At 42.9% G+C, this 26156-nt stretch overlaps 1 protein-coding gene across 21 annotated transcripts in view; it reads right to left on the minus strand.

The window, feature by feature from the left end:
- macf1a (microtubule actin crosslinking factor 1a) overlaps nt 1-26156 on the minus strand; it is a 269747-nt gene that overhangs the window by 5810 nt on the left and 237781 nt on the right. For 10 of the 21 annotated variants that reach the window (XM_049602945.1, XM_049602947.1, XM_049602949.1 and 7 more), the window contains 34 exons: nt 25378-25704; nt 24711-24795; nt 22846-23072; nt 21644-21850; nt 21298-21525; nt 20929-21147; nt 20628-20831; nt 17781-18006; nt 16615-16841; nt 16398-16520; nt 15803-15904; nt 15525-15626; nt 15149-15322; nt 14721-14876; nt 14297-14494; nt 13437-13565; nt 12892-13074; nt 12612-12767; nt 12302-12508; nt 11856-11975; nt 11451-11620; nt 11177-11336; nt 10889-11083; nt 10510-10782; nt 10022-10210; nt 9781-9892; nt 9483-9643; nt 9151-9313; nt 8897-9051; nt 8647-8721; nt 6801-6818; nt 5853-5970; nt 3956-4018; nt 172-389 (listed from right to left, as the gene is read on the minus strand). In XM_049602945.1, the coding sequence (XP_049458902.1) occupies nt 172-389; nt 3956-4018; nt 5853-5970; nt 6801-6818; nt 8647-8721; nt 8897-9051; nt 9151-9313; nt 9483-9643; nt 9781-9892; nt 10022-10210; nt 10510-10782; nt 10889-11083; nt 11177-11336; nt 11451-11620; nt 11856-11975; nt 12302-12508; nt 12612-12767; nt 12892-13074; nt 13437-13565; nt 14297-14494; nt 14721-14876; nt 15149-15322; nt 15525-15626; nt 15803-15904; nt 16398-16520; nt 16615-16841; nt 17781-18006; nt 20628-20831; nt 20929-21147; nt 21298-21525; nt 21644-21850; nt 22846-23072; nt 24711-24795; nt 25378-25704 (5670 nt within the window). The remainder of the gene's footprint in view (nt 1-171; nt 390-3955; nt 4019-5852; nt 5971-6800; nt 6819-8646; nt 8722-8896; nt 9052-9150; nt 9314-9482; nt 9644-9780; nt 9893-10021; nt 10211-10509; nt 10783-10888; nt 11084-11176; nt 11337-11450; nt 11621-11855; nt 11976-12301; nt 12509-12611; nt 12768-12891; nt 13075-13436; nt 13566-14296; nt 14495-14720; nt 14877-15148; nt 15323-15524; nt 15627-15802; nt 15905-16397; nt 16521-16614; nt 16842-17780; nt 18007-20627; nt 20832-20928; nt 21148-21297; nt 21526-21643; nt 21851-22845; nt 23073-24710; nt 24796-25377; nt 25705-26156) is intronic. The other 11 variants (XM_049602957.1, XM_049602955.1, XM_049602942.1 and 8 more) reach the window with 5 other exon arrangements.

Genomic DNA, 26156 nt, shown 5'->3' on the forward strand with positions numbered 1-26156 from the left:
TTCTGTTCTGTCATTAATGTTGTGTAATGAGTGGACATGAAGCAGAGAAACCTGTCATTGCATGATGAAAAAAAAATCAACCTAAAATAACTGGATTCGAGACATCTGACTCCTTTTAGGTGAATAAAATTAGATCCTGCCTAAATTCTAAAATCAGACATCGGCTCTTACCCTGGATGATGCTGAGGCTGTCGGTGTGGCGGGGGCGGAGGGAGCAGAGGGCAAGGAGGCGCCGCTGTGGGAGGCCGAGGAAGAGGAGCGGGTGGGCGAGGCGTTGCGGGAGCCTGGTTTGGAGCGTCGACCTCGGGAGCGGAAGGCAGCCAGACCCTGAGATGCTCCTTCGGGAAGGATGAACTTCTCCCTCAACTCCAGGTTGGTGCGACCACGAGCTGAGGGGAAACAGAGAGAGGAGAGACAAGTGAGTCGGGCAGTTTGTGTCAGCTCAGATTTCCTCCAGCGGGGGGCAGCAGAGGCAGCGAGCAGAGTGAGGGAGAGAGTCAGTGCTTCCTTGGCTGCAGACATCAGAGTCCGTGCATGTTTCATTTGAGAGTGCAGGTGGGCAGGGTGGGTGTTTGGAGGGGTGGGGTTAGGGGTTCAGGGAGCTGTAAGTGCACTTTGGTTGAGTTGTTTTTAAGGGGAGAGGTGAGTGAGTGTGTTTGAGTGCAGAAGTAGGAGTAAATATATCAATTCAATACGCAACGAAAGTCAGCAAGTCGTCCACACGGACGACAGTTAGGAGACAAACTGTCATGGCTGCAGACAAATCCATCAACCAGCTCCACAGCTCATTGCTCTCTTTTCACATATTCCCTTGTTCATCGCCAGAGAAAACATTTTCTGCACTACAGAGATTATTTTCTCACAGAGACAGAGAGAAATAAAAAGCTGCTAACAGAGTGCTGATTATATCTTTAAAGGAACAGTTCAACATTTTGGAAAATATGCTCATTTGTTTTCTTCCATAGAATTAAAGCTCACTCACACATTGTTACTGTGACTAGCCAAGAAATAGTCCAGCACATAATCCTTCATGAAACCACAACTTTTTCCACTTTGGTTTTTGTACAAATTAAACAAACAAGATATCAGGTGTTAATTATTAAGCTTTTGAGTTGCTGAGAGAGCGAGGTTAGCAAATGGATAGACATGAAATTGACATCAATCTTCTAATCTAATTCTTGGCGAGAAAGTGAACAGAGCCAAAGTGAAACCAGAATGTTCCAGAAGTAAGAAAACCTCGTTCATATCACGTTCACATCTGTGAAAACCTCAGCCTTTGAACAGAGCCTTTCTCAACAGTATGTCCTTTTGTTTTTTATTGGTCTTTGACAAATTGTATTTCACACAAGCCCAAGAGCTGTGCAGACTTAAAGTCACGGCTCGACAGACCAGTCCATGGGCGAGTTGTGAGGCCGAAATCAGTTGAGACATGTAAAAAAAAATTTTTTTAGACAGGAGAGAATGAAGCTAAAAAATAAATAAATCAATAACTAAATAAAATGGAAAAAAAATATTTTTTAATTTAGAAGTGGTCATTTTTTGGAAATGAAGGAAACAAGTTTACCCACACTGGTACATTTTTATGGGAGCTGTATTTTTTTTTTTTTGTTAATTACGTAATTATTGTATACTTTGATGTTCCTAACAACTAATTTCCCTGATGTTTAAACAGAGGTTTAAACTTAGACTAGTCGACTAGTCTTAAAGTTCAGAAAACACTCAGAAAGCAGTCAAAATTGCACACTAGTTAATCTATTGGTTTTAACATTATAAAAAAAAAAAAAGAAGTGTATATTATAAGAGCCATCTGAAATACCGGATTTTTCCGGTAACTATAGGAGCCAGAGTGTGTATTAAGCCTTAAGTTTTGCTGGTGCCGAGTCCTAAGGGTAGAACCATTTGGTCAACTAGTCGACTGATTATGATGAATGTCAGTTTGTTTAAGAGGATGGAAAGGAAACTCATGTAACATGATTAAAGAAATGCTGAATGAGAGATTCATTGAGTCATAGAAGCCACTAGCCCACACGTGACGTCATGACTTCAGGTCTCTAGAACTGTATTCCCAAAATGTCGAACCATTCCTTTAAGCAATGGCAAGTGTCTCCAGTTTTGTGATAAAATGTTGCACACACTTTCATTGCGTATTTGCTTAAAAACATCTGAGGGTGGTGGGAGCAAAAAGCACAGCCTCTCTTCTCTCGTTTCTCAACAAAGCTCTCCCATTTTGATTTTCACTTTTTGCTGCGCGGGAGCATCTCAGCTCTGCTGTGTTTATACACAGCATGTGTATAAATATATGTGGAGGTCATGCCTGGTTTATGCTTAGCGGGAGAGAGAGCCCAGACATTCAGGGTTTCTCCCTTCTTCAAAAAGACTCAGCAGCATTCTCGGACAGAAAGTAGTGCAGCAGCCCCAGCAGACAACAACAAGCCTGGAGAAGCCAGCCACGAAGAGAAGAAGAGAGAGTGAGAGGAGAGTGGTTGAAAAAGAAACAAAAAATAGGGACAGGATAGACAGATTCAGAGAGGGAGCATGAAAGAGAAACAAAATGAGAGGAGTGAGAAATAATGTCAAATAAAAAAATAAAGAGAGAAGGAGGGAGGAGAGGAGGGCTGCAGCTAGCTGTAGCAGCAGTGCAACTTCTAGCCTCACGGCCATCGTCCCTAGCAACCGAACAGCAAGGCCGGTCAATTAAACGGGTGCACCCTGCAATTACGATCCCCCTCAACGCCAGCCAGCCAGGTGCACCCTGTAATTGTGTCTCCCTCCAACCAGCCATCACATTTAAAGGAGCCGCGTTGGAAGCCAGCGATATTAGAAACCCAGGCTGGCCACGCCCAGGTCTTACACACTCACTGTCTCTCTGTGAAGCATGTGTGACAATTTCAACTGTTTCTATTTGGGCTTACACTAGAAAAATAACTAAAAAGAAGATGTAAGCAGTGTTCATTTTAACATGAAAACACGACAATAGTTTTCTGCTGAGCATCTGCATTCAGGTTTCTTTTACTGTAAAATTCAGACATCTTGAATTGAGAATTTAAGAAAGTATCAAAAAAATAAAATAAAATATCCAGACCAGGGGTTGGCCAAATCCTGCTTTGTAGTGAGTGAGGGAAGCATGACGCAAACATGTGGCACACAGACAAGACTGACATCAATGCCTAAACACACACAATCCTGACCACAGTTAGAAACGGTACAAACACACATATACACACATATATATATATGGAAACAGAGAGCAGCTGTGGTTAAAGATGGAGACTGACAGCTGGAGCGACTGATGGATGACGAATGGATGGAGAGTCAAAGAAATGTAGTGACAGAGGAGCAGAGAGAGGAAGTGTAGATACCTCGGCAGCAGAAATAGCCAGGAGTGACTGTCACTAAGAGACACAAGAGACAATGTGAAATAACAGCATGCGCATGGTGGAATGAAGAGACTGTCTCTCACACACACACACACACACACACACACACACACACACACACACACACACAGATATCACCTCTTGGAAACACACGGGAACTGCTTTTGGAGTCGAGACTGTCAAAAATCACTCCTTCATGGACACACTCACACAGACTATAAAAACACACACACACACACACACACACACACAGCAGACCAATGGGGGTCCAGAGGAGCATCAGAGACCCCTGAAGCTTTTAAAGAAAACAGGTCAGGATTTCAGAGCTTGCATGAGTGGCAACAGCCGGGGGGAGGGAGGAGGTCAGGAGAGAGGAGGAGCAGAACAGTGGGGAGACATAACGTTAGTCAGGTGATCACAGTCAGCAAGGCACAGCAACAAGGCCAAACCAGAAGAATATGGGACAGAGAACAAGAGCAGAGGAAGAGAAAAATAAATCCAGGAGAGAAAGAAATCAAAAGAGACGGGGCGGCAGTTAGGACAGAGTGAAAGCACAAGAGATAGAGGAGAAGTCCAACCTATACGAGATGAGATGGAGCTACTGGAATCGGAGCGGAGAATCTTAAGTCCTGGATGTTGCACTGGGGAAAGAGAAAAAAGGAGGGAGGGAGGGAGGAAGAGAGAGGGGGAGGAAGAGGGAGAGAACCATGCATCATGCAATACTACTGTTATTTTAAAGAGAATGAGATCAAACTAAGACAGGACAGAGGCCGAGGAGAGAGGATCGGCCGTGCATATACAGAAATAGAACGTGTGACAGGATAAGATGATGAACTCCTTGAGGACGGGCTCAGAGAGATGGGGGAGAAACAAAGACACCGAATGTAGATGGCACTGGAAGGAAACACCGGAGAGAGAGAAGTGAGAGGAGGCAGTGTTTCACTGCGTCACCTGCTGACAGACAACTTGTCAGTTTCGTCGGTGTGTTTTCCTTCAGCTCAATCCACTGTTCTGTTTGTCGCCACTCACTGTTGCTCAGTGGTGCAAATATGTCAAGAGCTCTGTGTGCGAGGTGTGTTTGGTTTTGTAAAGAGTAGTAGTATGTTTGTGTTAGAGCCCGACCAGTACTATCTGACGTCTAACTGATATCCACCTTCCAAAGTGGCACCCCACACATCCCAGTTAAAACTGCTCCCAGGCATACATACACTGGAAACGCCTGTCAGGCTTGTGCATTTTTCATTGTACATTTCTGCAAACTATGGATATGTTTCATATGTATTCTTATCAATGTTTCTTTAGTGTACAAAAAAATATCAGCTGCCTTTGTCATTGGGAGGATGAGGGGATGGGGGATGGTGTAACACCTAGGCAAGATGCCTGCCAAGCTGCAGACCACTACACTTTTTTGGCAACCGCTCGCTTAGTTTCCAGCTGGGATTGTGCCACCAAAAGCACGATCTTTTCCTAACCATAACCAATTTTTTTGTGCCAAAACATAACCACACATTAACCACAGCATTGTTGCATATATTCACTACATAACGTACAAATGTATCATATCCAAGGTTTGCAAAAACACACAATGCAAACAATTAAGCTGGTGACTGGGTTGGCATTTTGATGCATCTAAAAGTAAAGTTAGTGATTCCCTGCACATATGAATTGGTTAAAAATTTTTACAGATTTTTTTTGCACTTTTTTTTGGAATTGATGGGTCAAATTTGAATAACACAGTCATTATAGTTATATATATTAAATGTTTTATCACTGTTTCTTTTGGAATGATCGTGTATGGAAAAAAGTATTTTTGGGCTAATCAGATGGCTGATACTGCAGTACAAAAATGTCAAATATAAGGACAACAATAACTACATAACAACTGGTACATTAAAGATAAAATTAACAAATAAAGATTATTTCAGTGATGACAGGTTATTTTTAAGTAAAATGTATGTAATGTTCAGAAAACAGTCTTGCTCACACTACACACTACTTCATATTTTGTTTTTCGTATTTCTTTTCAAAAGGTTTTGTGGACAGCATTTTTCATATATGAAAATACACATATGAAACATATTCTAATATGTTGGAGTTTATAGTTCTTGTTGAAAACACTTTAATTTCCAGTGAAATTTACTGTTTAAAAAGTACTGTTATATTTGTTGTTGGTGTGTCAAAAATTCATAAATTAACTGCATTTAAGAGATTATTTTCAAAAATGTTTATGTTAAAAGAAATGTGCTACAGAAATTGGTCGGGCTCTAGTAAATGCATGTGAATGACAGAAAGTGAGACAGAGGAGGAGGAAGATATGATTGTGTGTGTGCGTGCGTGCGTGCGTGTGTGTGTGTGTGTGTGTGTGTGTGTTGGGAAATCTGTGCCTGTGCATTTGAGGGATAGATGATCTGGGGCCGTGTGTGTGTGTGTGTGTGTGTGTGAGAGAGAGAGAGAAAGAGAGTAAACATCACTCACCTCTGCATGGATCATTTTTGACAAGGAACTCGTCCAGAGCCATCCAACCACCTCCAACTCTCACCATCACTGTGCTGCGCAGGATCCTCACCAGACGCAGCTGCTGAGAGTCACCGAACTGAGGGAGTATAAAAAAAAAAAGGGGGAGGAAGGGGCGAAGAGAAATGAGGAGAAAAGAGGGCAAGAGATTCGTGAGCAGAGTAATAAACAGAAGAGAGGAGGATGAGGGAAAATCAAATGAGTAAAAAAGAAGAAAAGTAAGACGAAGAGAAGAGGGAAGGAATCAAGAAAAGAAGGAGACAAAGTTAGTGAGTAAAATAATAGTTGATACACTGATTGGTGAGTTTTAATTGATTCACAGCATCACACCAAGCAACCCATGTACCACGTCTGAACAGGCAATGTCCCTACTCCATGCACTAACAGAAAAAAAAAACATGCACTGACATAACTAAAGAGTCAGTCTGATGATTCTCAGCCCGGTTCACCCAGCCACCCAAATCTAACCATTATCATGAACAGAAGAAATCACGTATTCAGTCTGAAAATATTATCCAAACCACCGAGCAAAGCAGAGTTCAAGCACAGAGGGACTTTTCTGTATCTCTCTCCAAGCAGCTTGATTTGCTTCCCAGCTTCAGTCCACAGCACACACTATATATCACCTTACCACTAATTACCACTGAAGCCATGTCACTGTCGCCTGCTTCACGTTGTGCAATTTGTCACGCTCAACACCAAACAAATCACAGCAGGAACACAAGTAGATGGTGAAACCTGCTTACACGTTGCACAGCCACAATGGAGTGCTTTTTAAAAAAATAATTATTCAATATGGAATTAAAGCTACAAAAACAAAAATACTGATAACAGAAAGGACAGCACTCCATTGGTGGGGGAATACGGGAAGCAGATTTCACACATCCAGTCACGGCAGCGTCACTTTACCTGGTTTCCGAGGAAGAACTACAATAAATCCAGAAGACATGGAGCACGGGAACACAAGGAGAAAGAAACAGAGCAGGAGTGAAACAACACATACTGATCACTGAGGTCTGTAATGTATGTGGTGTATGTACAAGATCTTCTAAGAACTGGCTGTAATAAATGGTTACATTTCAATGTCTTTCTGTTATTTTAGTTTAGAGTTAGCTGTGTAAGCGAGAAGATGCAGCGGACATGAATGCCTACGGTTATGGATCATGACAGTGCTTTTTAAATCTGCCAGCTGATGATGGTGAGATGAAGGAGAAGACAGTGACAGTGAAGAAAAGTGAAGCCAGACACAAACAGAGGACAGACAAAAACAAACTGGTGTAGTATTAGTATCCCCAGTGTCCTGCAGTCAGACGCTGGATATCATTACCCAGTGGATAATGATGGAGTGGACACACACATTGTAGCAGTGGTGGGGGTGGGCAATCCTATTAAGTGCTGCTGAAAACAGTCAAGAACCGCTGTAAAATGCTGCATAGATACACACAGACTGCTGGGAGAACTGTTTAAGTTACTGTAGCTAGTGTAGGTTTTAAACAACTTCCATAACCGTACAAAATGGAAGCCTAAACCCACTTGGGGCTAAAGTTGCAATGATTAGTCACACATGGTGATAAACTGTAAAGCCTTGGATGTCTGGAGTGTTAGTCAGATAAAACACGACATAAGTCTACCAAATTGTCTTCTATTCGGGGCTCAGGACATATAGCAGGTCGTCCACTGATCAGAAGATCAGTGATTTGATCCCTGGCCCCTCCAGTCTGCATGTCAATGTATCCTTGGGCAAGATACTGAACCCCAAATTGCAATGGCTATTCCACTGGTGTATGTCTATGAGTAGTAGTGGCACCTTGAATGGTAGCCTTGGCCACCATGGTGTGAATTTGATATGTAGTGTTAAAGGGCTTTGAGTGGTCCGAATATTAGAAAGGCACTATACAAGTGCAGATCCATTTACCATTCCATTTAATCTCTTTATAATCAGGCAAAGGACGCAAAAGTAGTAACATTACTCGGCAGATTTCGGCACCCTGTCAGTTTGCCGTTAATTATCATGTCTGGTATTTAAAAAAAGGAAAATATCAGTGAAAATTTTTAGTACCCAGCTGTCCAGTGTGTGTTTATACAGCCACATTTACATGGTTTTGTTAATGTTTAGGTGATGATAAAGAAGACTCAGCTGACACTCCTGGAGGGCTGTGAGATATTATTAACACATTACATCAATGTTATCATGACACGGAATGGTATGTTATAATACAGACACTTATTAATACACCATGAGGTCATGATGTGAGGTGGACACGTGAGAGAAAATGCTGTGAAGTTATGTTGAGAAGTTAATGGTGCCTGCTGGACGAGTGAAGACACAGCCAGTTAATAATAAACTGTCCATTAATCAGACCTGGGTCAAACAGCATTCGCAGAGTAAGTCTTAGCATTTTATTTTTTTATCTATTAAAGTTTATTCTTTTTATTTAGTAAAGCAGAATTTAGCTGTTACTTCAATTTTCAATTTTAGCAACAAGATGCTGTCAAAATAAATTTGACTCTAGACTTTAGTGCATGTAAACGTACCCAACCTAATTTACCTGTCTGCCAATCTAGCATTAAGAAAACACCTAAAAATTGCTTGCAAATCCCCTTTGACCCAGATCTGTTAACAATTACAAATAGACAAACTGCAATAAACATTAACATTTCCTCTTATACAGTATCTTAAGTATACATTACAGTGTGTTACTTGTTCTAATAATGATGAAATAATAATGTTAAACTGAGCCAGAGCTGAACTTACCCGATATTTGTTCTCTCCTATCTGCTCCACTTGGAACCTTTTAGCACATTTACACTGGGCCACCTGCCGAGTCACCTGCACAACAACAAATAATGTCAGTGATTGCATTTATACTGCTAACCATGCATTAGGCCATTCCTGGACCTGTCTAATTGCTGACTGGTAGCTTACTGTATGAATACTTTGCCCTGATATTGCAACATTCACATCTTTATCTTTGCGTCACATATTTTCTTTAGATTTTTCTTACCTCATCCTCGATCTTATCAGCGTCAGTGGTGGGTCTGTATGCATCCTTGTTGGGGTGCAGAGCAGCAACAAACTCGTAGTAGTCGATGTAACCGTCTCCGTCTCTGTCAAAGATGTCTGCCACAGCTGTCATCTCCAGCTTACTGGTGGGAAACTCTGCACAGATGCACAACAGGAATTAATTTACTTCACGTCTTTGTAACTGTAAATAAAAAGTCATCCCTACAACCACACAAGCCATCACCCATAACCTACTTGATGCCAGGATGCCATCAATAAACTCCTGCCGTGTGATCTTTCCATCTTGGTCCTTGTCGATGCGTCTGAAGAAGTCCATGACGCGAGACTTTTTATGGTTCATCCAGCGCATGTACTTTTTCCTCCACACATCGAAGTCAAAGTTGGCGAACTCTTTGAGCTGAAAATGGATAAAGAAGACAGTGCTGTGATACTTATCATGTCATAGTGACAAACAGAATGTGAGTCTGAATGTTAAAGAATGTTTCACTGACCAGGAAACCGTCTATATTAAGATTTAACTTTTATTATATTGTTACATATCTAATTGTTGGCTTAAAGAAAGATACCTCCTCCAGTCTGTCCAGACCGTCGTTGAGCTTGCGCTGGCGGTCCAGAGCCAGCAGCCAAACTTGCTGCCACCTGGCACAGAGCTGGTTGAGTCGTGGGTTTCCGCTGGCGAGCTGCATGGCTGCCTGCTGTTGCTGCTGCTGTTGTTGCTGGTGTTTGCCTGCAGAGGAAGCAGGGAGTTAATGAATCCTCTTTGTCCCCTCTGATGAACTTTCTATGATGCATGCACTCATGTTATCGTCAAATAGTGGGAGATGCTAATATTTGTGCATCAAAGGGTAAACACAGGTGACTTACGAGCTCCTCTCCTGTCGGCCAGGCTGCTGGGAGGCTCAGCTGGTTTTCTTTTGTAGGTCTTCGTCACTTTGTCAACGTCTGGCTGCTTCCTCGTCATCTCCTCCATAAACATCTGGGAACAACAAACCCCAGCAGTGAGTAATGGACAGTACAAACACAGGCAGTTTTAAGGGATGCATTTAAAACTATGTTTGGGCGTTCAGTTGCCCACAAACAACTACAGTGAGTCAGTGAAACCCACCTGGTGTTCTGTGATGAGTGTTTTGAGCTGTGGGATGTCCTGAGGAAGCGGCTCGGTGTCTCTCTGGACCAATGTGGTCTCGGCCCACTGTAGCCATGACAACAGCTCCTCCAGCAGGTTGGCATTGTTGAGCACCTCAGTCAGAGCCGTCTCCAGCCGCTGCTCATGCTGTTTGGCCCACGTCAGCACCTGCAGAGCAAAATGTGTTGATTCGTATAAGACATTTCAAACTTGTTCTCATCATTTTATTTGTCATATGTCCCTTTATAATAGAGAAACATGAAAGGTGAATAAATTTCAGTTCTCCCAAATCTCTAACCCTGAAGCTAAATTGTAGAGACGGTCTTCAAAACAATACTTAACCTAGGATATTATTCAAGCAAGTATCTAATGAATGCATAACAATATCTGGGAGATAAATGTGAGTCTATTGTCTATAAAAATGACACTACTAAAAGGAAACTTCAGTCCCAGCCTCCCTTCCTCACCTCCTCAAAGCGTGCCCTTATGATAGTGATCCAGTGTTTGATGGTGGTGATGGAGTCAGGGTGACAAACGGTCAGGATGCCCTCTCCCATGCCAGCAGCCTTGTTGACATCCGTCCTCTTCTCCTCCACGGTGCCCATGAAGTCACGATGTGTGTGCAGCAGTGCCTGTAAAGTCTCTGCCTCTTCTGGAAGGACACCGCGGAAACGAAGCGTCTGCTCGGCCTCAGAGAGCCACTCCAGAAGCACCTGTATCGCCGTACGAAACTCCTCCGCCTGAGAGAGAAAAAGGTAGTTGTAAAGAAGACAATTAGAGGTCTTTAACAGGGTTTGATGTTAAAATAGTTAAGTTTTCAATGAGCTATGCAGCTTCCTCTCTGACCTGTTTGAGGGCCTGCTGGAGGCGGGTTTGCTTTGTGACTGACAGAGCGCACACCGTATCCCAGCGGTTGCTGAGCTCCTGAAGCTGAACTTTGACCCACGCTGTGTCATCGCGACCAGTGTCCATCAGCTCCCGAGCTGAGCGCTTCAGAGCCTGAACACTGCTGGTTCTCTTGCCTAGCTCTTTTTGGAAAGCCTGCAGGTTTAGACATCAGTGCTGTCAGACTCAGAACGTTCAGTAATATTATCATCTTGCACATATTTAATGAGTACAGTACTCTTTGCACACCTTATGTGAGTCCATGAGGTTGGACACCAGATCCAGATCTCCATGGACTGGCTGGTCTTCAGCCAGCTGGGGCTCTACCCGGTACAACCAGTCCACCAGGGCCTGGAGAGCCTCGGCAAACTGGCCTGAGAACAGCAGAGCCTCCTCCAGCTTGTGTTGTCTGAATGAAGAAGACAAACAGCTGTTCATTATTGTATTCCATATGAAAATTCACATCTGTAATGGGAGAAAAGGGGAAAAGCCACTTTTATTGCCTGTCTATCACCCTCTTTACCTCTCTACACTCTTGCCACAGACCGTGTCCCACTTGTCGCGGACCTCTCCCACCAGGTGGTCCAGTTTCTGGGTGTCTGCAGGCAGCTGAGCCTTGTCCCTCATGGCTCTTCCAGACCTCACTGTGGTGTCATAGACAGGCTGCTTTGACCCCAACGCTTTCTGAAACTCCTGGACAGGAAGACAGAGGAACGGAAAAAGAGATTTGTAGTCTCAAGCAAATTGCACTCAGCTGCAAAACTTCATGTGTGTGTTTGCTCTGTAATATCATTAGTGCAATATCTTTTTCGGACCTTTAGACAGGACAGATGGCGGTTGCAAGTGATGCGCAATTCATGGTGCTATCAGTGGCCACAAACTAATCTGAAATCGCCCCTGAGTGTGTATAATGGTTGCCATGCAGTACCTTGTGTTTGGCCAGTTGTACTTTGATCTTGTCTGGCTCGTTGGAGATCTCCAGCTCTGAGTCCAGTCTTTTCTCGGCTTCTTCTAGCCAGTCTGTCAGCTTCCTCCAGGCCTCGTGGAACTGAAGGAAGAAAGTTACAGCGTCAGTTTGATATTCTAATTCAGATGTTTTTTTTTTCTGACTGAAGAAGTCAATATTGATAAAGTCCTTTCCTAAAAAACATGAAAGGAGACTAACATCTGGAATGACCTACAATGAGTTCAATTGCAGAGGCAGTATAACTTTACACTTCCAAAACATATCTGTTGTCAACCAAGCTCTAAAGCCACATTGTCCATACAGACATTGCATTTGGTGTAAATCCAGACATGTTTTCATGTTGTCTTCACAGTGTGCTGCTGGTCTTCAGTAGCATTTAACCTGCAGTTTAATTATCAGTATAATACCTGTTTGGCACGTTTGCGGGCCTCATCAAGGTGTCGGCCGCGGTCCAGTGACCTCTGGACCAGCTTGTCCCAGCGGGCTTGGACGCTGAGCAGCAAGTTTTTGATGAGGACGACATCCTGCTTCAGACTGGCAAAGCGAAGCTGAGAGCCGGCCTTCTCCAGAGCCAGGACCTGCTCTCTGTGGGTGTTCACCTCATTCACAAATACCTGGGTAGACACAGATGTGAATGCAGAATGAGTTAGAGGAAATAATGTAGCAATGGTTAAAGCTTCTTAACCATGTTTCCAGTAGGTGGTGTATGTTCAGTACCTTGTGCTCATCGATCTGGAAAAGGACAGTGTCCAGGATGAGGCTGGGGGGCTGGGCCATGTTCAGGGTCTGTTCCGCCTGGGTCAGCCAGTTGATGGTATCCTGCAGAGAGGTCTGGAAACCTGTTGCCAAGGAAACGGCCTCATCCAGCTTTGCCTGGAAATTCAGGGTAAAAACTTTAAAAACCAACCCATACATCGTGGAAAGCTAGAAAGATAATATATGTAAAGAACAGAATAGGACAGAGTGATGAAACATTCTCCTCATGTTGCAGTCTTACCCTGCGGTCGTCCATCTTGGTGTTGAGACTGCCCCACTTGTTCTGCAGCATTGCCAGGTTCTGCTGTGTCTGGGTGGTACCGGGTCCTGCTTCCTCTCCTCCACGAGCCAGCAACATGGACTCTCCTTGATCCAGCAGGCGGTGGTACTGGTCTGCTCGCTGAGTCAGCTGGGTCTGAAGCTCCTGCGGACAAAAGAAGAGGCAAATGTGAGTCGACACTCCAGCTACAAGGTGAGTGCTGTTTTGTCTCACTGGCTAATTGAGAACAATGGAAGCTGCTAAAGTTTCATGGTCGCCCTTTATCAAATGTCTCTCTGTATGTGAATAGAACAGCGTGTGTAAGATAACACTCTGAGCATCTGCCTCTTGTGCCTGAACATCATTACTGTGGGATTTTGGGAACTATTTCTCTTGCACCTTCAATGCCAAATAAAGTAGGAAAGACATGAATGGCATTAAAAGTTAACATTAGAAACTGTCAGGTGTATCTGTGTGTATTGCGGATGATATTCTGTGCATAAAGGTGTAATGAGATTCTCTGTTACCATGTGTTGCTGTAGCTGCTCTCTGGCAGTTTCAGGGAGACCACCTGTCGGCTTGGCGGCAGACAGCTGGCTCTCCGTCCTCCTCAGCCATTGGAGGAACTCCTCTAGCTCGCCATGGAAACCTTCAGCCTTCACAGTGACAGGTGAGGGAGGGGGAGAAATATTTAAATATTAATTATTTTAGCCACATATTAAAATATCACAAAAACATTACCTGCCTGTATCATGAAGATATTAGCTGTGAAAATGCATTGTCACAAAGCTGAAAACAGGGCTTCTCTTCTGACACCATGAAAAGTTGACTTTTTAAAGTACATTTTGATGATAGTTTAAGTTAATTAAAGCTAATATCTCTGTACTTTTACTTGAGTAGAATACAGGACTTCTACTTGTAGTGGAGTATTGTCACAGTGTGGTATTAATACTTTTACTTCAGTAAACAATCTGAATACTTCTTCCACCACTACTGCAACCATTGCGCTTACTTGTACAGGTGTAATTTTCATAATAACTTACACCAACTGTAATAACTGCGCTGACCCTTCACAAGGTGACAAAACAATCCCACCAGAAGGTCCATTTAGTAGCTGTTCTGGAGCTTTGACCTGTTTCAACTGACTGTCTAGCAGACAGAGACTGCAACTCCATCTGCTGCTAAACTTCTGGCTGTTTCCAAGGTCAAGAATGAACCTTTAATTTCAGTTTCACAACCAGAGAAGCAACACTAAAGTCAAAAACTCTCAGTATGAAACACATAAACTGTTTTGATCAGTTACAGTGTGTTTTCTTTTGTCCTCATTGCGAAGACTGGGCTGGAATTTAGATTTAGCAGTGCTAAGATCTTGACTTCTTCACAGTACCTGCTGCAGGGCGGCTTCCAGTAGCTTCTGCCGCTCCTGGGTCTTGAGCAGCAGACTCTGCCAGCTTTTGTTGAGCTGATCCAGCTGGTCCCTCAGGTGGCTGGCCTCGTCACCGGGAGACGACTCTAGCAGTTCAGCACCAGCACTGTTCACATTCTCCACAGTGGCATGATGGGATAGTACATCATTACGCAACACCTAGGACAGAGAGGAGGGAGGAAGACATTAATCACACAGAATTAGATTTGAATGTTGAGATGAGAAGAAAAGAAACCACATTAGGGCTACAGGACATGGAGACAAAATGCAGCCTCTCTTCAAACAGATTCATTTACAATTTCAATCTGACTGAGAGGAAGAGGTCACAAGGTAAGTAAACAGATGAGAAGTCTGAGAACTTTTTTTTCTCAGAACAGGGACATACGTGGTGTTTAGCCAACTCGATCTCGATGGCCTTGGGGTCAGAGCTGACTGGTCGTTGTGTGTCCAGCGTGGTGTGTGTGTGGTTTAGCCAAGCCTGCAGCTCAGACAGGGCATGCTGGAACTGACCCAGGGCCAGCAGGGCAGCCTCAAGCTTGTGCTGTGGTGGAGGAGAGACATACAGAAGTTCAGGCTTAAAAATAGGAACTCAAATATTTGGACTGTAATGAAAAGCTGCTGTCAAATACGAGAAATCCTCCAAAATGCCAAAAAAAGACCAACTTCGTCAACTCCCATGGGAAATTGTGGGGTGAAAGCTGGAGGTCAGCTACAGAATAATGTCTCCCTGAAACAGTTTTCATTTCAGTGTTTTACTTGGTAATGTGGATTCTAACTTTTTGACCGAACTGCAGCCACATGTGGTTTCATTACCTGTCTGTGGGTGATTTTATCCCCCAGGTTGTCCCAGAGGTGTCGGAGCTCGGTCAGTGGCTCCTGGATCATGTCCCTGTCTGTTTGGTCTGATACCTTCTTCAACAGCAGCTCCCCCTGGTGGCACAGCTTCTCCATGTCAATCTGCTGCTGGTAAACGTCCACCTTGTACTGCTGCTCGGGGTTAATGGGGGGATGAGAGGAGAAGAGAAGAGTAGCGTTTTGTAAGTTCTGCAAACTTCACATGAGAACTAATAATAAGGATCATACAAGAGATCGAGATGATATAAAAATGTACTTTGAAAAAAGCTTGAGCATAAAATGTGTTCTGATTTGTTCAACATTGAGGAGCAAAAAATGAGACACTGTTGCCAACCTTGAGCTCTTCAATCTGCTGTTTGACAGTTCCCAGATCAGTTCCCACAGTCGACATGTCACACAGCTTGATCACTGCGTTGTCCAGGTAGTCAAACATAGACTGGAAATGATGCAAAAACAAATTAGCATACATCAACATCAACAGGATGACAGTATGTATTGCCATGTGCAATACATTAATATGTTTTGATATTAAGTTGATGCAGCTTACACTAAAACACTAGCTCAAAAACATTATGATATGGCAGACTAACAGACTAACTCTGATGCACAAACCTGCAGTGCGTCCTGATACTGCACAGACGCTGTCATGGCCTCCTCCAGCCTCTCCATCCGCTCTCTCCACGTCCGGTTCAGGCCCTCCCAGGCAGCGTTCATCTGGGAGAAAGACAGGAAGACAGAGGAAACATGTTAGTGGGTCAACATGTAGCAGACATCTACAAAATAAAAATATTTTAATGCTTTCAGAGGCAAATGATGGACAAGAGGTATTGAGGTCTTTTACTCAAGAAAAAGTATTAAAGGTAAAGGTCCTCCTTATGTGAAATGAACCCACTCAAAGTGTTACATAAACTCTATACATAAGTTATTGGCATATTATTATTGATGCATTTATGCAAGCAGCATTTTAATGTTGCCATGTGAGAGATAATTTTAACTACTTTGTATACTGTTGTGTAGGTTAGTTTCAAAGAATGCATAATATTTTTAAACTGATCATATGTTTTAACTGTAAAATCTTTGCCTCTGAGATGTGGTGACGTAGAAGTAAAAAGTGTAAATTCTCAATTAAAGTAGATTTATCTCAAAACTGTACTTAAGCACAGCGCTTGAGTAAATGTACTTAGTTAATAGTGTGTTGATTTTTCACCTCATCAATGGTCTTCTTGACTTCAGGTTTCTCAGTTTCTCCACAGGCAAAGATGAGGTCAGCTCCGAGGGTCCTGACAAACTCCAGCTCCTCCCTCAGACCGTCCGTCTCTGCCTTAATGGCCTGATAGAAGAGTAGAGAGACATCTTACACTTCAGACTGTGGATTTCTGCTTACTGTTTATCACTATTAACCCCCTCCCTGATGTCCTTCATACCTCAGCAGCCTCAATCTGTTGTTTGATGAGTGAGGGGTCCACGCCAGGGTCCTCCAGTTCTTTCACAATATCTTGGGAGTCTCGGAGTGTGCTCAGTAGCGCCGCCACGTCAGCCCAGAACTTTCCAGCCAGATCCAATACGTCGTTCAGTTTCCCCTCCCTCTCCTCTGCCCGCTGCCGGATTTCATCCCACAGAGAGCGCAGGCGCAGGAGGCGAGTACGAACAGCTAGAGGAGAGAGGGGAGAGGAGTTAGAGTTTCAACAAGCTTGTAGAGAGTAGTTGGTGGGATCTCACTGGGCATACTGGGAAATAATTCTATTATGCAGAGTAGAAGAGTAACAATAATATCGTCTTTGTCTGAATTTTGCCATCTAGTGTCCAGAACAGCTACGTTAAGTCTCTCATCAGTCCACTCCCACTATTGCTGCACAGTGAGGCCTTTCATTTTCATGAAGCATGGAGGGTGCCAAAGCACAAAGTTCTTCAGAGGGCAATACAACAAAGATATGTGTGTGTGTGTGTGTGTGTATTCTCACCATGTGGTGGTGTTGGAAGAAATATGCAGAGCTTAACTGAGCTGAATCTGCTCTGTTTCAAGATTTGACGAGGTCTGCCTGCTGGCTCTGTGCCAGTAAAACAGTGACTTACTTTGGCCAATTAATTATGAACTAGTTGGACTGCTGCCCAAAAAAAAAGAAAAAAGATCTGTAATATTTTTTTTTTTTTACACAAACCACATAAGTGTTATGTTTGTCTCTCTGTTCTGTCTTTTTGTCTTGATTGTGTAATGTTTTGTTCCAGTTATGGTCAGTATTTTTCATTATAAATAAAATCATAGGCACACACTGAATGCCTACAATAAGAGTTGGCAACACTGGTTAATTTGTTCAGCTCTTCATGTGGTAGCCATTTCAGTCAAGTTTTCCTTAAACTGCTGGCTTCGTGTAGAGCAGCTTATCAGTGAATGAAACAATAGCAATAAGGGTGATGTTATAATTAATGAATATAAACTATAGTCTTTGAAATATTGTAACATGGAGATTATTCATTATGGTGTAAATCCCCGACCCTGTTTAACACATCGACTGTGCATCCTGTCTGCCTGCATGTCATTTTGAATGTTTTTTGTCTGTCATTCACTGTCAGACACATCCCTGCCACTCACCCTGAGCAGCAGGATCGTCGTGAGCAGCTCGTCCGATGAGCTCCTCTCCGCGGGCGCAGAGGGCGGAGAAGCTCGGCAGCAGTTTGTCCAGCTCCAGCCCCTGGGCTCGGTGCTCCGCCAGCTGCTCCCTGATCTTCTCCACCTCTGCTGCCACTGGGGGAGGCTGCCGCAGCCGCTGGACTGCCCCCTCCAGGGTCTCCAGTAGGGGGTCCATCTTGTCGTGGAACTAAGGACGGAAGTAGAGTTGGAAGAAAGTATTATGAGGAGGAAGAGAGAGTGTGTGTTGAGGGGGCTGGGGTTAGGTTTTTGATTGCTGGGTGACATTTTGAAAGTGGGAAAATACTGAGATATCATGTGGGTGTTCAGCCATCTGTGGCATTAACTTTTAGGCTTTTTCATTATTAATTTCATATCATTTCAACAGGAGATGCGGAACAGACGTACTGTTCTTCTACAGTATTTAATATCTCAATATTACACCTTCAGCATGTCACACAGATTGTATAACAAAGTTCAGTCGACTCTAAAGGACTCAGGAGACATTATAGACAAGAGAGAAAACACTGTACAGTTTCTACTGAGGTGATCTTTTTATGCGTCCAAGGGAAATCAAACTGCTTAATCACTACATAACACAACAAATCAGATCTAACCACAAGGGAAAGATTCTTGTGATACAAAAGGAGGACTTAATCAAGCCTAGCCTGAGACTTAACAACCATTACTGGAAGGCATGTCTCTGTTTTAGGATATACTCGCTTTTTAACCACCTGTTTACGTAGACAACCAGCTGCGTCATGAAAGGAATTGTTCACGTTGACTTGCCTGTGTAATGTGTGTGTTTCTGGAGGATTAAAGTAGAGGGCACACCAGAGAGCTCAGACAGTGCAGAACTTACGGATTTGCATGATGTAAACAGTAAACATGGTGACATTCAAGGAGGTTACTATATTGTTTATTCTGAGATCACAGCGGATCACGGCAGAAAAAGCAGTAGAGGAGCCACTGTAGATAATATTAACAAATAATAATAACAATCTTTGTCTAAAAAGCACTCAAACATAACAACGTGCTTCACAAGGCAGTAAAATATCACAGATAAGTAAGAAAGTAGGCCAAAGGAGAGGCCATGAATCTTAAGATCTATTCTAAAACATACTGGGAGCCAGTGTAAAGTAGCTAAAACTGGAGTGATGCATTCCCTTCTCTTGATTCTGGTTTAAAGCCTGGCAGGTGAGTTGGGACGGCTGTGACGATGGCGCATATGTTTCTCTCATTCTGCCAGTGCACAATCACATCACACTGCCCCTAATGTTCATGTGAGTATTACATCTTGTGGACATGTCACATTAATTTCTGAGGACGTGCACAACCAGTGCTGCAAAGGGACGCAGGATATGTGGGCAGCTATCATGTGAATGCAAACACGCAGTTAAAAGCAAGTTTATCTCCAGCCTTAGACTAGGCTTAACTCAGGTCTACAAGCCTACACAAAAGGGACATTTCCTACCAGATTGATTTCAGTTTCATTGTCACTCAGGGTTGGCAGACACATGGTTTGAACCATTATGTAGATCATACATTTGATTGAAAATCTCAAGCTGTGGTTCTTTCAGTTATTTCTAATCAGTAACAAACCAGACAGCCTTAACCATTTGAGATGATCTGACTGGTGAGATTAGTACTTGATTAGTATATATACTAATATTAGTATTAGTATTAGTATCGATTCATATTTTATAAGTCGACCAAATCGTGTGGTGAGACCGGCGCCTGAGTGCCAGTTTGATGTTGTCAGTCAGTGGTCTTACCTCTACCAGCTGGGTGATTGCAGTGAGCAGTGATGATGGAGAAAATGACGGTGGGGTGGGGCAACACACACAGCACATCCACAATGAACGAGGGGTGGGATGGTGGAGGGTTGCAGGGACGAGGGGTTGGACACAGTGATGGGGGAGATTAAGGTTAAGTTTAAAGGGTGAGGGAGGAGAGACAAGGAGGTGGGGTGGTTTAGGGTGGAGTGAGGGATGAGGACAGTGCGGAAGTGCAGGTGGAGAAAGAGAAGGAGCAGTACATGGATTGGTTTGATGGTGAGGGGGGCGGAGGGTGGAGAAACAATACAATGAGTTAAATCAGAGACATGCATACAGTACAAACTGTCAGGCAATATCGACGGCAACAACACTCTCACAGTCTGCCACTCAGGTGAGTCAATGATGTCTCATGAGATAGTGTCCAAAGAGTGATAAAAATATCAGTAAAGAAAACTAACACTAAAAGAAGATGTGTGATGTGATGAAAGAAAAGTCTAAATGATGATTTCAGGTACATACGGTATGTATGAGCTGATGCTAGTGATGTATAAACATTTTAAAAACTAAAACATATAAAACACAAAGTAAAGAAAACAAGACAGCAGACTAGAATTAAACTCTCACTGAACTCATGACTCTGCACGATAATTCCTTATTATCATTTAGTTTAGAGCAGCAGACACAAACACACACACACACACACACACAGACCTCATGCTGCTTTGTAATCACATCAGTCTGTTTTGTCTGGGGCTGCAGACACCGTCTAACAAGCTGTAAACAGACCTGGGCCAAACAGCATTTACAAATTTTCTCCTATCTACACAAGGTCTCCACTATGCACTGAGAGGTAAAAGCGTGAGTAGTTTAACAAATTAGGTCAATTCACACACAAAATGGCACGTCAAAGCCCTCTGACATTCTGGTTCCCACGTTGAATGAATAACAAATCTATCAGACCCAGGTCTGCAGCTAAAACACAGTTTCTTAAATCAAGCATTAAACAGTTAACGATCTGTCCTCTGTGACGCACCTGTGCAGACTGGGACACTGCCTCGTCAAGGGTTGTTGCACGACCCTTGACGCCCTCTTTGATGGCCAGGTAGCGTCTCTCGGCCTCGGTGTAGCGCTGTGTTATCGTCTCCCCCTCCTGGAGGCTGAGCTCGGCCAGCTGGGGTCCGATCTTTAGCAGCTTGTCGATGTGGGGCTTGTGCTCTGCGATAGACTCCCTGAGCAGCTGGAGAGGCAGTGGCAGGACAGAGAGAAGAAATTAAGAATGCGTAAAAATATACACATTTAAGTTGGAAAGCTGAAAAGAAAATATCCTTTCTTACCCTCATCTGGTCCTGTTGCAGTCGGAGAGCGTCAGTGTCGATGGCTGGTGGTGGCAGCTGGGTGATGAGGGTTTCAGTCTCGCCCAACCATGGCTCCAGTTCCTCAAAGGTCTCCCAGAACCGAGTGACCAAAACCTGGGCCTGCTCAAGAGCCGAGAACCGCTCGCTGTGGCTCTGGCTCACTGTATCATAACGAGCACTGAGAGAATCTGTCTTCACCTGAAGAAGAAAGATGAAACGTGTAAAGACATTAGTGTTGTTATACTTTCCACACGATTCAACAGTTAAGCATCATGTCCCTCACTTTCCACTCTCACTCAGTTCATCCCTGACTTGCTACCAGTGTGCAATTCTCCATCAGTGACTCACTATCAGTGCGTCCTTCTGGGCGTCGCTGCAGGTTTCCAGGATGTCGTCTCTGGTGCTGAGCAGCTGATCCACAGTGTCTTTGTGTCGGATGATGTCAATGTTGAAGGCCCTCTGCACTTGCATCTGGGCCACCGTCACATCAGGCTCCAGACTCAGGGGCCCCAGAGAAGCCAATTTACGCTCGGTCTCTCTGACCCAGTCCAGCTCTGCATCCACTGCCTCCTCATACTGAAGGAAGGAGTTAGCGTTTAGCATGTTTAAGTGCTCAGAGTAAAATAGACACATCTAATGGAACTGATTCGCTCAACATTAAAGTTTACACCAAGGGTAAGACAGATTGTAGTACCTGTTGTGACCTCTGGATGGCAGCTTGAACCAGCTGCACCCGCTGAGTGATGGTTTCATCGGACTGTCGGTATCGCTGGTTGGCATCGGCAACCAGGCGGTCCAGACCCTCGCGGGCTCGCCACGGCACCAGATCCAGTAGGGCGCTGCCCACCTCGTTCACTGTGTCCAACACCAGACGCTTCTCTGCTGACACTTTCTTCAGCTCCTGCAAAAGTCAGAGCGATGGATTAGTCTTAGCTGCAACCAAGTGGAAATATTTGCTTAAATATAGATTTATATACAAATAAAAAGCTGAAATTAACTAAATGGCTTCCACTGTATCACAGATTTTTTTTGCTGTCTGGCGTCAATCTACTTTCAAGAACACAAGTGGTGAAGCTTTAATAAATGGTAAAACCTGAAAATGTCATTGTAGAGTGAAAAACAGATGGCAGCAACAAATTAAATGACAAAAAAAATCAATAGCTTTTACAAACTGTTATTGGGTTGCAGTAAATCAATGTTACTATGGTAACTGTGGGTGGGTTGATATTGGAACAGCTGAAATGTCATTACAGACAGGAGCTGTCGTTGAATTAGATATTCTTTTCATATAGTGTTTATTTTTGCTCTCATGGGAAAAATCATCTTTAAAAATCAAATACAACTGGTAAAATGTGGATGACTGTAAATCTTGATCAGCTAAACACCTCAGTTACAGTCACCCAAGTGCCCCATTGATTGATTTGTAAAGCAGGAGACACTTGTTACAAATGGCTGAAACTAAAAATAAATAATGCAAAAGCAGAACTGGATCTCGGCCAGTTTAATAATAAAAGCAAACAGCCCATGACAACTCCTTTATATCACCTATCCATGAAACCGATTGACGTTGCATCAAGAGAACGGATGCAACATATAGATGTTGATTCTCATGTTGTTGTTCCGAATATTCATTTTAAATCAAGTGACTCACAGTCAGAGTTAATAATATACCAGGAAGCAGTAACTGTTGTGTCAGAAAGTGAATCACAGACACCATCACAGTGCTGTAACTTAACTGTTGTATTAAACTAACTTCCTGCTGCTGCATCAGAATCTTAGTTTAACTAATCAATATGTTTCTAAGTAAAATGTTTTCACAGTGGAGTTTATAGGAAAAAAATCTAATCTCTTATAAATCATTGTAGAAATAAATGGATATACTCATACTCCACCCACCTTCTGTCTTTCCTGGTATGCAGGTGTGGCGTCGGGCTCCACATTGTTGAGCTCCGTCTCCACGCCGTCCAGCCACTGGTTGAGGTCATCGTGGGCGCTGGCGAATCGTGTGGCCAGCTGCAGGGCCTGCTCCAGGGTGCGGAGGGCCTTACTGCTGCCGGCCGTCATCTCAGCATAGCGAGACTTAATGCCGTCCAGCTTCTCCTGGATCAGGAGAACTTCCTCACCTGCAGGAGGACACACACATGAATCTTATCAGTCTGGATCCAACAGTACATCATGTGCTGAGTGTATAGAAAAAGACCTACTTCTTAGATTTAGAGTTTTTTGTTTTCCTGATTTTTTGTGGTATTTTCTAACTTGCATATCCAATTTTTTGGGTCTCAACTCTTAAACTATCTTATAAAATTCACCACATGTTCTGTAAAATCTCACAGCACACTGGAGTTGACAGTTCCGCATACCGCTCATGGCCACACCATTCATCTTACCATCTAAATATAAGAGTACACACCCAAAATGTGCTCACGGGGTAAACCGACAATCATCCAACTAATAGTGCAAGCAGTCAGCATGGCTAATATCAAGAGAAGAGAGACACGAACCAGATGTTACAGTTTGGTTCACCGCTGATGTAAAAATGTGTGGTTTGGATAAAGATCTACAACAACTGAAGGAAAACACTGTTTTAGTTTCTCTTTTGGAGTGATTTCTCACTAATCTTCACAACATAAGATTCATAACACACAGACTGCTTTACTGATTTTAGTTCCCAGGGTTTCTGTTAGAAAAAAATGGTGCCACATATTCTGAAGATTTCAACGTCTAGGAGAAAAGGGAGAAATTCCGGTCACATATCATATGTGATTATTGAGTTTAAGAACAATCGATAGTCAGGCTTTACTAGGAATGACATCATCAAGGTGTGTAGATTTATAATATTTTTTATTGAAAAGCAGACTACTTTTGCTTGTACTTTACATTTCAAATAAAATAATTCCCGTCAATAGCCTCACATGCATAATAAGGTTATTTTAAAAATAAAGAAATATCATGGCACCCTATGTTCCCTGGGGAAACATGTAATCACCTGTCCTAACATCGGATGCTCTCTGTCCACACTGAATCTGCTAAATATTCACTTCAGTTATGTCATGTAAACATAAAATGTGGGCTACCTATCAGTTTTTTATGGTCAGAGTGGAGGCGTAACAACCAAAGATGGGCGAATACTTGCTAGCTTCCTATGTTTGTAATTTATAACATGTTTTATATCGTGATATTTACTGAAAATGACACAAAATTTACAAGAGACTTTCAGCTTCTAGTGATCTCCCTCCAGCCAGGACGTTTTGGGTTTTGTCCGAAAATGAAGAAGTACTGTACAGATCCTATTTCAATGTCACAAATCAGCTGTTTCTCGTCTATCGTGGAACTTTTAACGCGAGCGACAGGACGAATAGCAACAGGGCCTCAAAACAGCAGTGCTGAGTCGCCTGCAACCAATTAGGAGATTTCAATAGAAAACAATGCAATCAAACTGATTTTGTCACTGCTGCTTGCTTATGTTACAGTCAGTTAGAACACAGTGTCAGAGGGAAGTATTTCCACTGGAGACTGTGAACGCAAATATGCCGAAGACCAACAGATTTTCCTGGTAAAAAATGGTAATTACTGGATAATGGAAACCATGTCAGCTACTAATAATTAAAATGTGTGACAGATGATGACACCAGTCAGACATCTTTCAGTACAAATTGAAAAATGACAAAGAAAAACAATTAAATCGTATATAATATCTTTTTAGGAGAGAGAAAAAGTCAGGTTAGGAAAATATGAAGATTAGATTAAGAGTCTGAGATTACCTGTTGTCTGTTTTAGTAATGCTTGTCCATTCTTGATGGCCTGGTCCACTGTCTTCTTCCTGCTCAAAATCTCTTCATTCAGAGACTGAGGGGAAAGAGAGATTAAAGTTAAACTCTAGTAGATTAAAACACATTTTGCTCATTGGCTCCAAGACCTTAACTACAGTGTACATCCTTTATGTAACTGTTCACAATAAAGTTTAATCAAACTAAACCAGTTATCTAGTCATCCATATATCATATACAGCAACTATACTGTATAAAATGTCATACATGAATATTTCAGTGATACTGAGCTGTATGTAAAGTAGTATATAAAATCCATATAAATAAATTGAAATTAGCATTCTACATTAGGAGTACTTTTACTTTTGGTCGTTTAGGTATATCTTGATGCTAAGAGTCTTGTACTTTTACTTCACTAAGATTTTTATTGCAGAACTTTAACTTGTATGCATACAGAGTTGTATACACAGTGTAAAGAGGGTATTTCTGCAGTGTTGGAATTACTACTTTTACTTTAGTAAAGGATCTGAGCACTTCTTACTCCGCTGATTATTACAATTATAAATGTATACTGAAACCCTTTGTTAAATGCACTGCCTACTGTTCACATGTTTCAGAAGGAATAACTGGGTTGTCATTCAGCGTGTTCATGAAGTCATACCAGAGTGTGTTTGTGCTGCTCGGCCAGTAGCTGGTGCTGGTAGCTCTGGACGGAGACCTGACTCAGCCTCTGAGCCACCTCTGCCAGCCAATTCAGCACCTCTACCTCCTCCTCCCCAAACAGCTGAGCATTAGCCAGCGCTTGCTCCAGCATGCCCGCCCGCCTGGAGCACCAATCGGCAAGCTCCGAGTGACCTGACCTCACCGCCCCCACGCGCTCGCTTAGCCAATCCCGATCGGCTGCGCAGCTGAGTGGGGTCAGCGATTGGCTGAGGGATTCGAGGTGGTCGACCTCTGCTTCACGTGAGGACACGTCCTCTTGGACCGCCTGGGAGGTGTGTGTGTGTGTGTGTGTGTGTTTGAGGTGAAAGGAAGTGAGGAAAGAACAGCAAGACAACAGAAAAACAGATGGATAAAAACTCAAAATATGAGCATGCAAATGACAAATTATATTGACAGGAAATCATAAACATCTATGAATGAATGAATAAATGAATAAATGTGTAGAATAACATAAAAAGAACTTAAAACAACTTGACACAACTGATATGAAAACTAAAAACTCAACTTAGCATGCATAAAGCGAGATATCAACTTGTAAAAAGGGTATGCTTGGGTTGTAAATGTTTATTTAGTACACTATGTACCTTTGTCTGTGTGCTACATAAAGTCACTATTATTAAATGGGACTGTCAAAACAACTGCAATATTGCAATAATGTGGTATTGACAGGCCAGCTGCAGGAGATGGCAAGCAAAGTGCTGAGTCTCTATTTTTTTT

This window comes from Epinephelus fuscoguttatus, linkage group LG17 (assembly GCF_011397635.1).
Source record: "Epinephelus fuscoguttatus linkage group LG17, E.fuscoguttatus.final_Chr_v1".
In the NCBI taxonomy this organism is placed as follows: domain Eukaryota; kingdom Metazoa; phylum Chordata; class Actinopteri; order Perciformes; family Serranidae; genus Epinephelus; species Epinephelus fuscoguttatus.